The sequence below is a fragment of the Felis catus genome, chromosome D4 (assembly GCF_018350175.1).
Source record: "Felis catus isolate Fca126 chromosome D4, F.catus_Fca126_mat1.0, whole genome shotgun sequence".
Lineage (NCBI taxonomy): Eukaryota > Metazoa > Chordata > Mammalia > Carnivora > Felidae > Felis > Felis catus.
In genome coordinates this window covers 50,388,855-50,402,207 of record NC_058380.1, presented here as the reverse complement: position 1 = coordinate 50,402,207, position 13,353 = coordinate 50,388,855, and the positions used below count along the sequence as shown (strand labels likewise).

General features: G+C 42.1%; 1 protein-coding gene across 3 annotated transcripts in view; it reads right to left on the bottom strand.

Moving 5' to 3' along the window:
- Positions 1-13,353, bottom strand: part of TEK (TEK receptor tyrosine kinase) — a 106,642-nt gene that overhangs the window by 45,911 nt on the left and 47,378 nt on the right. For all 3 annotated transcript variants that reach the window (XM_006939192.4, XM_003995529.6, XM_019816057.3), the window contains exons 3-5: positions 4,976-5,086; positions 3,947-4,099; positions 247-378 (exon numbers count right to left, since the gene is read on the bottom strand). In XM_006939192.4, coding sequence (XP_006939254.3) covers positions 247-378; positions 3,947-4,099; positions 4,976-5,086 — 396 coding nt within the window. The remainder of the gene's footprint in view (positions 1-246; positions 379-3,946; positions 4,100-4,975; positions 5,087-13,353) is intronic.

Below are 13,353 nucleotides of genomic sequence, written 5' to 3'. Positions count from 1 at the left end.
GTCTCTCCTAGACTTGTGAATATGGAAAATAAGCCAATCTCAGCTGTGGCACGGACAGCTTTTCAGTGGCCGGCGATCAAGCACCTCTAGGAAAGGATACCTTTTTCCAATTCACACCAAGTTACCATATGGCCTAACACAAGCCATTTAGTTTCTGTTCCCAATTGTGTCCAGGGTTCGAATTCTAAATCCAGCAATGACGGCTTTTGAAATCTACAACTTACTCAGCAAGTACTCTTGACTTACCCTTCTCACATGTCCTCCCCATAAACCCAGGTGGGCAAATGCATTCTCCTGTATCCTCATGGCAGATACCATTGTTCATACAAACAGTGCAGATGCGGTTGCATTCAGGTCCCCACTTCTGAGCTTCACATCCTTTCAAGGAAAACAAGGCTCTGGTGAGTAGAGCACATTAACTCAGCCAACATTTACTGGGCACCCACGACCTGTCAGTCATTTTAGTGGACACTGGTAAATGAAGATAATCTTTGCTCTCTAAAAGTTAATAGTCTTATATGAAAAACAGACATGGAAACAGGAAATAAGGATCGAAATAAAGACAAGGAGTATCTAATCCTGTCTTGGGGATGGAAGAGGATACACAGGAAGGCTTCCCAGAGGAGGTATGTGTGAGTTGAATCTGCAGGACCACGTAATTAGCCAAGAAGACAGGCTGCAGAGTGTGTTCCGAGCAAAAGCAAGATAGGGGTGGAAAGCCTGGCGTGTTCAAGAGCTGCAGGAATGGTTACAGATAGAGCAATGGTTTTCAAAGTGTGATCCCTGACCAACAGCTTCTCCAGTACCTGGAAATATGCTGGAGATGCCAACCTCAAACGTGCTCCCCATCCATGACCTAATGAATGAGAACCCTGGAGGTGGTCTAGCAACCATGTTTACCAAGTCCTCCAGATAATGCATGCCAGAGTGTGAAAACCTCCAGTCTAAAGTACGTAGAGCAAAGAGTCAGCTAAAAAAGCAAGCAGAAGCTAGTAGCATTCACCTAGTTTTTCAAGAACATTCAAGAAGTGAAGCAAGACACACAGAACCTAAAATACAAGAATGGTAAAATGCTTCTAGATTCTTTTTCATGGAAAATCTCACCAGGTGATTTTCAATGGTTAATTACATCCAAGGACACCTTCTGATGTAAGGGAAAAAACTCAGGGGGATTTGGATGACCCTTTGTGGTCAGGAATTTTATTTCTCATCTGAAAGCAACTAGTGTCTTTGTCCCTGAATATTAGTCTCACAGTGGTAAGCTTGGACCTGTGCCTACAGCTGATGTAACTTTATAACTGCTTTGGCAAGAACTCCTGGTTATCAGTATTTTCTCTGAAATAAGCAGGAAGACTGTCTACCCGGACCCTTTCTTACAGACTTCCACTTAATAGATAAAGCTACAAAATGTCTAAAAGCTAATATTTACATGCCTTAATATATAAAGGGAAAAATACTTCTGCATGATTAGTGATTTCTTGAGAGCCAGACCACATGTTATCTGCACATGTTGAAAACTAATGATGGCAGCCTATGGAGATGATAGTGGGCTTCCTCTTATATTAAACTATGTCTCTAACTATATACTTCTCTATAGACCTGTCCCAGCTTCTCCCCTAATCCTGGCAAGGGTGAAAGAATAAAGATTGGGGAAAGACTTGGGGTGACCTCTTGGGGATGAAGAAGCCAGGTAAAGAGTTTGTTGATAAGCAACAAGTATGCAATCAGGCTTCTATGATTTTCTTCAAACACCCTGAGGTTTTATATTTCAGGAAACCAAATACTCATGCATACAGAGAGAAATCCTATAAACTCAATGGTTGTGAGAGATCTTTTGTCAGAGAGAGAATTTATATTGGAGAGAAATCCTATAGATATAACCAGTGTAATTTTTAACACGAAGTCTTTATGCACTGATTATTCCTAGGTTTCAATTCGTCCTAGAGAGACACCCTACAGTTATGAGAAATGGACAAATGCCTTCGGCTATACCTCATTTCTTTTCTTTTTTTTTTTTTTTATTTTTTTTTCATGTCTTTATTTATTTTTGAGACAGAGAGAGACAGAGCATGAGCAGGGGAGGGGCAGAGAGAGAGGAAGACACAGAATCCAAAGCAGGCTCTAGGCTCCGAGCTGTGAGCACAGAGCCCAACACAGGACTCAAACTCATGGAGTGTGAGATCATGACCTGAGCTGAGGTTGGATGCTCAACTGACTGAGGCGCCCCTGTACATCATTTCTTAAAATATCAAATAAATCATACTGGGGAAAAATACTCTTAAATGGGATGGGTTGTAGCCTAATTCAAACTTTCTTAGAACGATTTTAGATATTAGCCATGCTTCTCAAATACTTCCACCAAAATACTCCTAAAAACAGCAAAGGAATGAACATGTGTTCCTAGCAATCTCAAGGTATAAGCTAGAGATCAAAATGTGTTTGAAATCTTTCACTTTATCTTTAAAAATCAGGTGAGTTTCAAATTCTAGTCTACATTAAGTTGTGTTTGTTTTCACATTTAAAAAAAATGTTAGGGGCACCTGGGTGACTCAGTCGGTTAAGCGTCCGACTCCTGGTTTTCGGCTCAGGTCATGATTTTGAGGTTTGTGATCAAGTCTCAGGTTGGGCTCTGCACTGACAACCACGGAGCCTGCTTGGAATTCTGCCCGCCCCACCCCCCCTTTCTCTCTCTCTCTCTCTGCCCCTCCCCCACTTGCACGTTCACTCTCTCTCTCAGAATAAATAAATTTTAAAAACATAAGAAAAAGAAAGTTAAGTCTTTTACCGTAGGTCAACATCTGATGTTTCTTATATTGCTAGAAAATGTGTCTACATACCCCAGACTCTGAGTACTGCTGGTACATCTAAATGAAATGAAGATAAACTGTGCTTTTGCCATTTGGACTCTCCATGAGAGCAGTGGGATAAAAGCAGATTTCACTTGACCAAACCAGATGAACCACACTTTTCATACTTCTACTACCATTCCGAGGGGACAGGGATTCATCTTATTATCCTTGTATTTTCATACCAACACAATGCCGGACACAGAGTTATGATCAATACACATTTGTTGAACAAACGAATGAATAAATGAATATAATGCAAAGCAAAAGCAAAACTGTTGATGAGTTAGAGATTCCTATCATTAGAATGACAGAGTGGCCCAAATACTTAGGCCTGGGTATTTAAGAGCATGAAGGCTTGGCAGAGCCGGGAAAATTCAAGGCAAGTTTTTCTCTCTACAAATCAATCTCTTATAAAAATTAATGGTGGATGGTTACTCTCCACTTTGGTAGTTGTAAGAGGGTGGGGGAGCTTTTACTAGTTTTACTTCATGCACATTTTTCAAACATGAAAACAGAAATCCCATTTGAGTGTTACATGATCTGGAAAGTGTGGGATTTATAGGAGACTTAATGTTTACATATTAGACCTACCTAGAAGACCCATTTCCTCCCCACGTAGCAGATACCTTTCAGGGAGACTGCCCAACTCACTGTGATTCCCCCTTCCTATGGAATGATGCTGCTATTCAAGTGGGAGTTCCTAGGGCCCACACTGTGATAAGTGGTTCTGCACTTGACTATAGTTCATTGGTCTAGGCCAGTAGACATCTAGCATATGTTAGGCCAGTCTGATTCTTTACCCTGGGAATTCAAACTTTGGAAGTAAAAGAAACATTGCTGAAGCACAGTTAGGCTAAGAGTAGCATCCTAGAGAGAAAGTCCATCTGCCCCCACCAATGCTGGGCCCCAGATCCTCCCTGGGGCCTATCTTTTCTGGAAACTTGCTTGTCAGCTGTTCCACCAATTTTTAAGAGTCCTTAATATACTTTCAACCAATCCCTGGTTTTTGCTTAAGTAGCCAGAGTCAGCTTCTGTTACTTGTAACTAAAAATCCTAACAACCAAATCATCACAGACTGTGGCCTCTCAATCACTTACTCCGGACTATCAGCCTGGTGAAGGCCGAGGTGAAGAGGTTTCCTCCTATGTACCTGGCTGAGTACACTCCAGCATCCTGGGGCTGAGCATGAGGCAGATGCACTTCTAAAATATCAGGTACTTCGTGCCGGGGCACTGAGTGGATGAAGGAACCTGGTGAAGGGAGAAAGGTGGAGAACAGTGGGTCACACGCTGACACTCCTGTCTCCCCATCTGGCCTCTCCACTTCATCAGCTCTCCCTGACTGGACACAGAAAATGTGCTCTAGCATAGTGGATGTAGGAGAAGAATGAAAAGGCTGAGCTATTCAATGCTCTCCCAAAAAGTGAGAAAGGTACGGTGAGAGAGCAGACAGTTTAGTCTACGCAATCTACCACCAAACATACGAAGACAGAGGTAAAGCTAAAGTGCTTATCTTCTGCAGGGAGAGATGAACGGGCAAAGGTACCCCTGCCAACTAACCAAGTAACCAGGAGATAAATACCTAGAATCACTACACCAATCTGGAAGTCCCATCCATCCATAGGACTCAGAATAGTCCCCATCAATATTTCACCTGGGTCCGGCAACTGCCACCAGGTGGTGCCAAACCCATAGTTGGACCTGGACAGATTTGTACAGCACAGTTGGACTCCCAGAACCACTGCCAGTTGGCTTCCCAGTCTCAGCCTGGTCATCTCCTTAACCTCGCAATCAAACCACCTCACATTTTACATGGCTGGATTTGGGACCTCACTTATCACATCATGATGGGGTTTTATTGTACATTCACAATTCCGTATTACACATTCACATATACAAAATGTATGTACATTCATATATGTATATGAATCTGTACTTTGCTTGATGAAGCAACCAACCACACTGCCTATTAGAGCTTCTTTAATAAAATTCAATGGGCTTGCATCATAGCGCTTTACTTCAAACATCTGCCCACCAGACTGCACCAGGGTAATGATCCAACAACATGTTTTGCGTTATCTGATGTCTCACATCATGGTGCTGGAAGGAAACAAAACACATACTCACCATTTTTGTAAATCACTGCATCTTCTTCTCTAATCAACACCTTTTTGAAAGATATGTTCACGTTATCTCCCCTGTCCACAGTCATGGTTAAAGTAGCTGGTAGGAAGGAAGCTTTTAAAAGAGAGAAAACAAACAAGTGAGATGAGGGGACACACTTTCTCCAGGAGCAACTGAACTACGAATTCAGAAGATGAGGGCGAGCATTTGGCAGGAGTCAGCTCAAGTGTAGGATCTAAAAGACAATGACAACTAATGGGTTTCAAACTTCACTAAGGTTTTGAAGAATATGATGAAAGGAACAGTCATTTTCTCTGTAAAACTGTAAGAATGTACACACCACCTACACATACACATTTTTTCCCATACAACTATTGGGGGAGAAAAGGACGTTATGCTGATTAATATGTGTTATCAAACTAAGACCTGAGATTAACCATAAACTAAAACGATGAATCAGCCATCCTTCTCCAATCCCTACCAAGTTTTCTCAGAGTGGAGAAGAATAGAAATGGTTAAACATTTGCCAAATGACTTGTCCCTTCTGGGTGGTGGTCCTTTTCCATTGTGGGGATCCAGATAATTCTAATTGCTTTAGAATGCCCTAAGCATTTCTCAAATGGAATTAGCATCATGCTGGACTTATTACTAATGGTGTAAATAATGGAATATTGAACACTAAGGCAATGATGGGACCCAGTATACACACACATACACATACATATATATATAATTATATGTTTGTTACATAATTATAAATGCATAATTAGATATACATTACTATATAAATACACACACACACACATACACACACACACACATATACTAACACAGTTATGGGACTGGGCAGTACTGGAAGGACACTGGGGAAGCTACTGCATATTTGGCTTATAAAACCATTTTGGAAACATCTGTCTTTGTGTCAGCCTTAGAACATAACAGTGCCCGAGTCTCTTGGTTTGTTGGACAAGATGTGTGAGTAACATGTTCTAACATTCTTCCAGCCACAACAGTTTCTGAATTCCCTTAATTTACACCATAATCTACAGAGAGCCACAATTACAAGAATGGAGGTGTGATTAATTTTAGTCTCTATTAAGGTAAGCCAATTTTTAAAATTTTCAGCTTTATTGAGCTATAACTGACATACAAGTTAAGCCAATTTTTAAAATTTAAGGATCACCACTAGGAGAAGATAATCAGAATATATAACTTTCTGGGGCACTTGCCTGGCTCAGTTGGTTGAGTGTCTGACTCTTGATTTTGGCTCAGGTCACGATTCCAGGGTCATGGGATTGAGCCCCATGTGGGACTCCACACTGAGTGTGGAACCTGCTTAAGATTCTCTTTCTCCCAACGGGAACCCTCTTGCACTGTTGGTGGGAATGCAAATTGGTGCAGCCGCTCTGGAAAGCAGTGTGGAGGTTCCTCAGAAAATTAAAAATAGACCTACCCTATGACCCAGCAATAGCACTGCTAGGAATTTATCCAAGGGATACAGGAGTACTGATGCATAGGGCCACTTGTACCCCAATGTTCATAGCAGCACTCTCAACAATAGCCAAATTATGGAAAGAGCCTAAATGTCCATCAACTGATGAATGGATAAAGAAATTGTGGTTTATATACACAATGGAATATTACGTGGCAATGAGAAAAAATGAAATATGGCCTTTTGTAGCAACGTGGATGGAACTGGAGAGTGTGATGCTAAGTGAAATAAGCCATACAGAGAAAGACAGATACCATATGGTTTCACTCTTATGTGGACCCTGAGAAATTAACAGGAACCCATGGGGGAGGGGAAGGAAAAAAAAAAAAAAAACAGGTTAGAGTGGGAGAGAGCCAAAGCATAAGAGACTCTTAAAAACTGAGAACAAACTGAGGGTTGATGGGGGGTGGGAGGGAGGAGAGGGTGGGTGATGGGTATTGAGGAGGGCACCTTTTGGGATGAGCACTGGGTGTTGTATGGAAACTAATTTGTCAATAAATTTCATAAAAAAAAAAAAAAAAGATTCTCTTTCTCCCTCTGCCCCTCTCCCCAGCTTGTACAATCTCTCTCTCTCACACTTTAAAATAAAAAATAAATAAATAAAAAGAATCCATAACTTTCCTAAACATGGAGGGCAGGAGAGAATGGAAATAAAAAGACCTAAAAGGAGAGGAATAAGTCCAAATAAAAATCACAGCATAAAGAAAATATAGATTATGCCAAATATACGTCAAAAGCCAGAGAATCTCAGAATGAATTAAAATATCTATTTTTTTCATGAGCTACACATTAAATGTAATGACACATAAAATTGAGAATAAGGGTGAGAAAAATAGACACCAGACTTACACTATTTGAAAGAAGCTGGTATTGCACTATTTATATCAGGAAAACATCATTTACTTTCAAGGCAAAACAAAATTTTAGGGATAAATATGATCTTTACATAATGACTGAAAAATGGGAGGCACCCGGGTAGCTCAGTCAGTTCAATGTCTTACTCCTATTTCAGCTCAGGTCATGATCTCACGGTTTGTGGGATCGAGCCCCACGTCGGGCTCCACGCTGACAGCACAGAGCCTGCTTGGGATGCTCTCTCTCTCCCAAAATAAATAAATAAACTTCTAAAAAAAATGAAAGAGCAATCCTGAACTTGTATAAGCATCTATAACAACAGTGCTTCAAAATCCATGAAACAGAAACTGACAGAATGAAAGAAACTGACAAATCCACAAGCAGAGTAGAAACCTTCAGAAGCCGATTCAACAATCAGACCAAAAATTACTAAGGACAAAAAAAAAGAAAAGAAAATCTGAATAACACAATTAAAGATCTGTTGGCTATTCATGGATCCCCATACCCAGCTATGTGAGCATACGTTCAGGCATATTGCCTCCCTTATTAAGCCACAAAGCACATCTCTATAAATAAAAAGACACAATATCCTATAGAACAAATTCTCTGACCAGGAGGCACCAAAATTAGCAATCAATAGCAAAACACCCTGTACCCTAAGGTTTGGAGAGCTATGGAGTTTCAGCCCAGGACCAAGCCTGCTGAGGACCACCGGGGGAATCAGCCTTCCTTCCTACCGTTTCTGTGGCTTTCAGACAGGTGGCTTGAGAGAGGCTGATTCAGTACTATGCACACCATGGGCTTGGAGAGCTACCCTGTGAGGGCAGAAGATGCCTTGAACTATACTCAGAAGGTCTCAGCTTTTGGTTCAGCTGCCCATTCTCCTCTGTGCCTGCTGACCCAGGCCTGATGCCCTGCCAGGACACCCACATAAATGCCTTTGGTGCAGGCAATGACACGGTGACATGGGGCAACCTTAGAGGGAGAATGGTATAGATCAAAGGGCACCATGAGCTCTGGAAGAGGACAGTCCTGGGCTTGAGGCCACCCTCTGCCAGTTACTAGACCCTTTGAATAAGTTACTTAACCTGTGAACATCTCTGCTTACTTGTCTGTAATTTGGAAGTAGAAGTATTTACTTTGTTTATTTTTTAATGTTTATCCACTTTTGAGAGAGACAGAGACAGGGTGCAAGCAGGGGAAGGGCAGAGAGAGATGGAGATACATAATCCGAAGCAGGCTCCAGGCTTGGAGCTGTCAGCACAGAGCCCCACACGGGGCTCGAACTTGTGAACCACGAGATCATGACCTGAGCCGAAGTTGGACACTTAACCGACTGAGCCACCCACCCAGACCCCCCCAAAGTATTTACTTTGAAAGGTTGTTAGGAATATTAAATAATGGATGCCAAACCCGTGGGTACTTAGAAGAGGCCAGTATCCTGCCCAAATATAAACCAACAGCAACACTGCCGTGCTGAGCTGTGCAGGATAGACATGAGTGGCAGCTTGCTCACTGGTACTGACATGGATCAGCCATGCAGGGACTGGCAGGGGGACTTGACGGGGCGCCCTCTCACTCTGACAAGATGCATCCATGAGCAATCCTAACAGCAGCAGCTCCTGCTCTCTGAGACATGACCCTGGGCGCCTGTGAGAATATTTTCTGACCATTTCATGCTGTTGTTCCTTTCTAAGTGGTTTGTTTATATTTTCTGCCCCTTTGTGTGAAGACTGTTTAGCTAACCCCAGACTTCTCACTCAGCATTGTATTCTGAAAAGGAATAGAGATTCCCCGAGGCTCCACTCCAATGGGGCTTTTCTTCCCCACCCCATCCCCACTCTGTGGATTTTTATTATTACAGACCTTGTGCCTTTTAAGCTCCTGTTTCCTTAGGTAGAAACAATCATAGCAGAGTTCCACTGCTGTCCAACCTGCCACGTCCTGCATTCCTGGCTCGAGGTCGATTGTTGTCTGCTGGGTACTAATAAAGGGGTCTACAACCTTCCATGCTGTACTTTGATGATGGAGGAGCCCAGCTTGCACACAGTACACACAGACTAGTGTCATGTGACTTGACTGTACCGTGAAAACCGTAAGCACCTTTCAACAGTGCCTACTACCAGGCACTGCATTTCCTTATATACACACACTGGAATACTACTTGGCAATGAAAAAGAATGAAATCTTGCCATTTGCAACAGTGTGGATGAAACTACAATGTATTATGCTAAGGGAAATAAGTCAGAGAAAGATAAATATATGATTTCACTCATATGTGGAACTTAAGAGACAAAATAGATGAACATAGGGGAAAGGGAGGAAAAACAAGATAAAAAGAGAAAGGGAAGCAAACCATAAGGGACTCAACTAAAAAGAACAAACCGAGGGTTGCTGGAGGGGAGGGGGGTAGGGGGATGGGCTAAATGGGTGATGGGCATTAAGGAGGGCACTTGTTGGCATGAGCACCGGGTATTATATGTAAGAGATGAATCACTAAATTCTACTCCTGAAACCATTATTACACTATATGTTAACTAACTTGGATTTAAAATAAATAAATAATAGTGCCTACTATCAGGCACTACTTTTTCTAAGGACTTCACACATAGTTAATTTTCATAATACCTCTATCAGATAATTACTACAATTATCCTAATTTTACAAATGAGGAAATTAAAGTACAGAGAGGCTAAGTAACTTGTCTAAAATCACACAGCAATTTCATGGGAGAGTCAGGGTTTGAACTAGGTAACTCAGCTCTGGAAGCCTCTCCTAGGTTATATAACATTAGCACTCAAAAGGCTGTGAAGTCCTATTACCTCATTTAAAAATGAGATTGCTAGGGCCTGGGTTCAAAAATGACTTGAGTAACATGATTTAGATGGGCTAATTAACTGACAGAACTTAACTAAGAACATGATCCACTTTTTCCTTAAGGGGTGGAGAAGAGAATCGATGATAGTAACAGTTATAAACAAAGAGGCTTCTCAGGGATGTAAAATAATTGAGTTCAATTTTGCGTACCTCCGTTCATGTTAGACTAAGGGTAGTTTCATGTCCATTATTATTTTGTGCAATTTTGCAACAGTGCTGTGAAGATGTTGTATCCGGTGTCTACCCATGTGGGAGATGGCGTTAAGGGTGACTTAGTCCCTTACTCCAGGCCTCCTGACAGTAAGAGTTAAAGTTGAGACAAAATCTCAAGACGCCCCCACTTGTTGAACCACACCCGCTCTCCACACTCCTCTTATTCCAGTCCCACAGCCTTAGCTCTTAACTGCAGCCATTGTGAACTATGTTCAGTCTGCAGTGGACCACGTGACCACTCCCAGGCAAGTTATGAGCTTCCTCCCTCCTCTGCTCCTGCCTTTTCCCTGTGTCTCACCAAGTCCCACTCCTCTTCAGTCTCCATGTAGATGTCCCTTTCTCCAGGGGCCTTACTCATCCCCTGGGACCCAGGGTAAGCGCCCCAAGGCTGTTCTCCAAATGTCCTGCACTTTCCCCTTCCAGGCCCCAACAGCACAGCTGCCCTGCTAGACTGAACCCTCCTGGAAACAAGGGCACGTCTGTTTTGGAAGGCAGCACAGGGCGTTGGTTAGGGCCTGGCTTCTGGGATCAGCCTGGGTTATCCTTCCTAGGTCCAACAGTGGATACTAGGTGTGTGAATGCATCTAAGTTACAATAGCCAAAGGCCTCATCTATTAATACAGGGTCATAATAATCAGCACCAGATACACGTTTGGTAAAGACTTAATTACACAGTAATGTATATAAAGCTGCTGGGGGAATGTCAGGCAGGTTAACACTCAGGACATACTACCATCGCTGTACCTCCCATGTGTGACACAAAGAGACACCTAAGAATACTCATGGAATGAAAGAATAAATAAATGGGTCGGATTTCAAATGTTCCTATTTTCTTTAGGCTTTTAACACATTAATTTGTGTTATTTAGATACAAATGGCTCCTCTCTGTCAACTTCACAAATCGTGTTTGGAATGTCTGATGTTCTTAAAGTTATTTCTCGAATGAAAATAAGGAAGGAAATAACCTGTGTTTCCTCCTGATGGAAAACTCTGAGACAGCCGCTTGCATGTGAAAATATTTCAAACTTCATTTATACCTCCCGACCCCCAAATGAAATCACCAGGGAGGTTTGAACAAATTGCTTTTGATTTTTTTTTTTTTTTGCATGATGCCATTGATAAAAAACAGTTTGGCCATGTGCAGTGTGCAAGCCAAATTAAGCATGTTTTGGCACATCTCAAATGGATTTTCCACTTCCTCCCCAGATGCACGAGTCAGCAGCAAGCAGGGATACATGTTTATCCTATCCTGCTGTGTCCCTGGGCAGACACCTCTGAGATCCCATTATGCGTTACTAGGGAATTAATAGTACCATGAAGACACCGTTGTAGAGGTTTTCCTGATTCACATAAAGGATATCACTTTCCTCACACCGTATTTCAGCTACTGGATGGTCGGTAAAAGATACAGAATCCTTGCACCACCCTGAGATGTTGTTATTACAACGTAGGAAAGGGGGCACCCGGGTGGCTCAGTCACAGTTAGGCATCTGACTCATGATTTCAGCTCAGGTCATGATCTCACAGATCGTGGGGACGCAAACCCACAGCTTGGGACTCTTTCTCTCCTTCTCTCTGCCCCTCCCCCTCTTGTGCACACACCCTCTTTCTCTCTCTCAAAAACAAATAAATAAACATTAAAAAAATGAATGCAGGAAAGAAAGTACTACCTATTTTTCTGTTTTGTATAAATTTTGTATACCGATTATGTTAATGAATGGTATTCAATTTTTTCCATAACTGAGTAGAAAATAGTCTCACTTAATTATTGCTTATTCCAGGACACTATGATAATTATTGAACGTTTACAATGAGCCAGATAGGTTGGTGGTCTTCTCATTTGATCCTCAAATGTACAGGGAAAAACCTCTATCCTGGTGATATTTTTCAAAGGAGGAAACATGATTTCAGTGAAGTAACTTGCCTTCATGGTACCATTTAGTTGCACAGCCAAGCTCAAACCCACCCAAACTACCTTCACTGTGCCCTGGGCTGCTTTGCAGGGTTTCCATTGGAACTGTTCTGTTCCCAACAAGTGTTCGGAATCGGGGAGAGCGGTTCACAGTAAGTGGGAGGGATATACCGAGGGTCTTGCGGTGGTCATCCACACAGGCTCTGCAGTCGGATCACTTGGCTTCAAATTCCATTCCCAACATTTACAAACTGCTATTGTTATTATGTAACTTATTCTACAATGTTTCATGTCACCCAAGCCTTTAGCAACACATCTGTGGTGTCGATCAAATCTTAATATGAATGCACTCATGGGAACTGGCTTTTGGTAGATACCTTATTTAAAACTGAATACAGTTTTGAAGGTATTGTTAGTGTGCTCGTTACACAAATGATGAAAAAAAGAGACCAATAGGTGCTAAGTAACTTGCCCAAGGCCACAGAGCTGATAAATGGTGGAGATGGAATTAAAAGTCAGGGGAAAGGAGCCTAAAAGGCGTCATCTCCACATTATCAAGTCTGCTTTTACCTCATGTAACTGAATTTAAGTTCTCCTTTACCTGTGCTGGCCTTGACTGTCAGTTTGGAACAGTCATTGGTCTTTGACTCCCAACGTTCTGATTTAATACTCTCTACAGGTTCTTCTTCCTACACTGTCAAGTTCAGCCCCAAGCCAGCCCGGAAAGAGCACAGCAGCACTTCATATTTCATTCCTATGAAGCCACTGGGGACAAATCTCAGATTATCTTCATTCAGAATGGGGAATTATCAGCAAAGAGACATAACTCTTTACACAGGTCAAATCCCGAATGACACAGGCAAAAAATAACAGAGTTGACTTTTTAGCCATGATAGCTTTGGCACACCTCACATCCCTTTGTTCAAACTCTCTCCCCTCAGCGGAGACCTGCCTTCCTGGGAATGTCTGCTGTGCACTTTTCCCACTCACCCTTGTGTCATCTAAAGGTGAACATTGCAGTTTTGCTAAGAA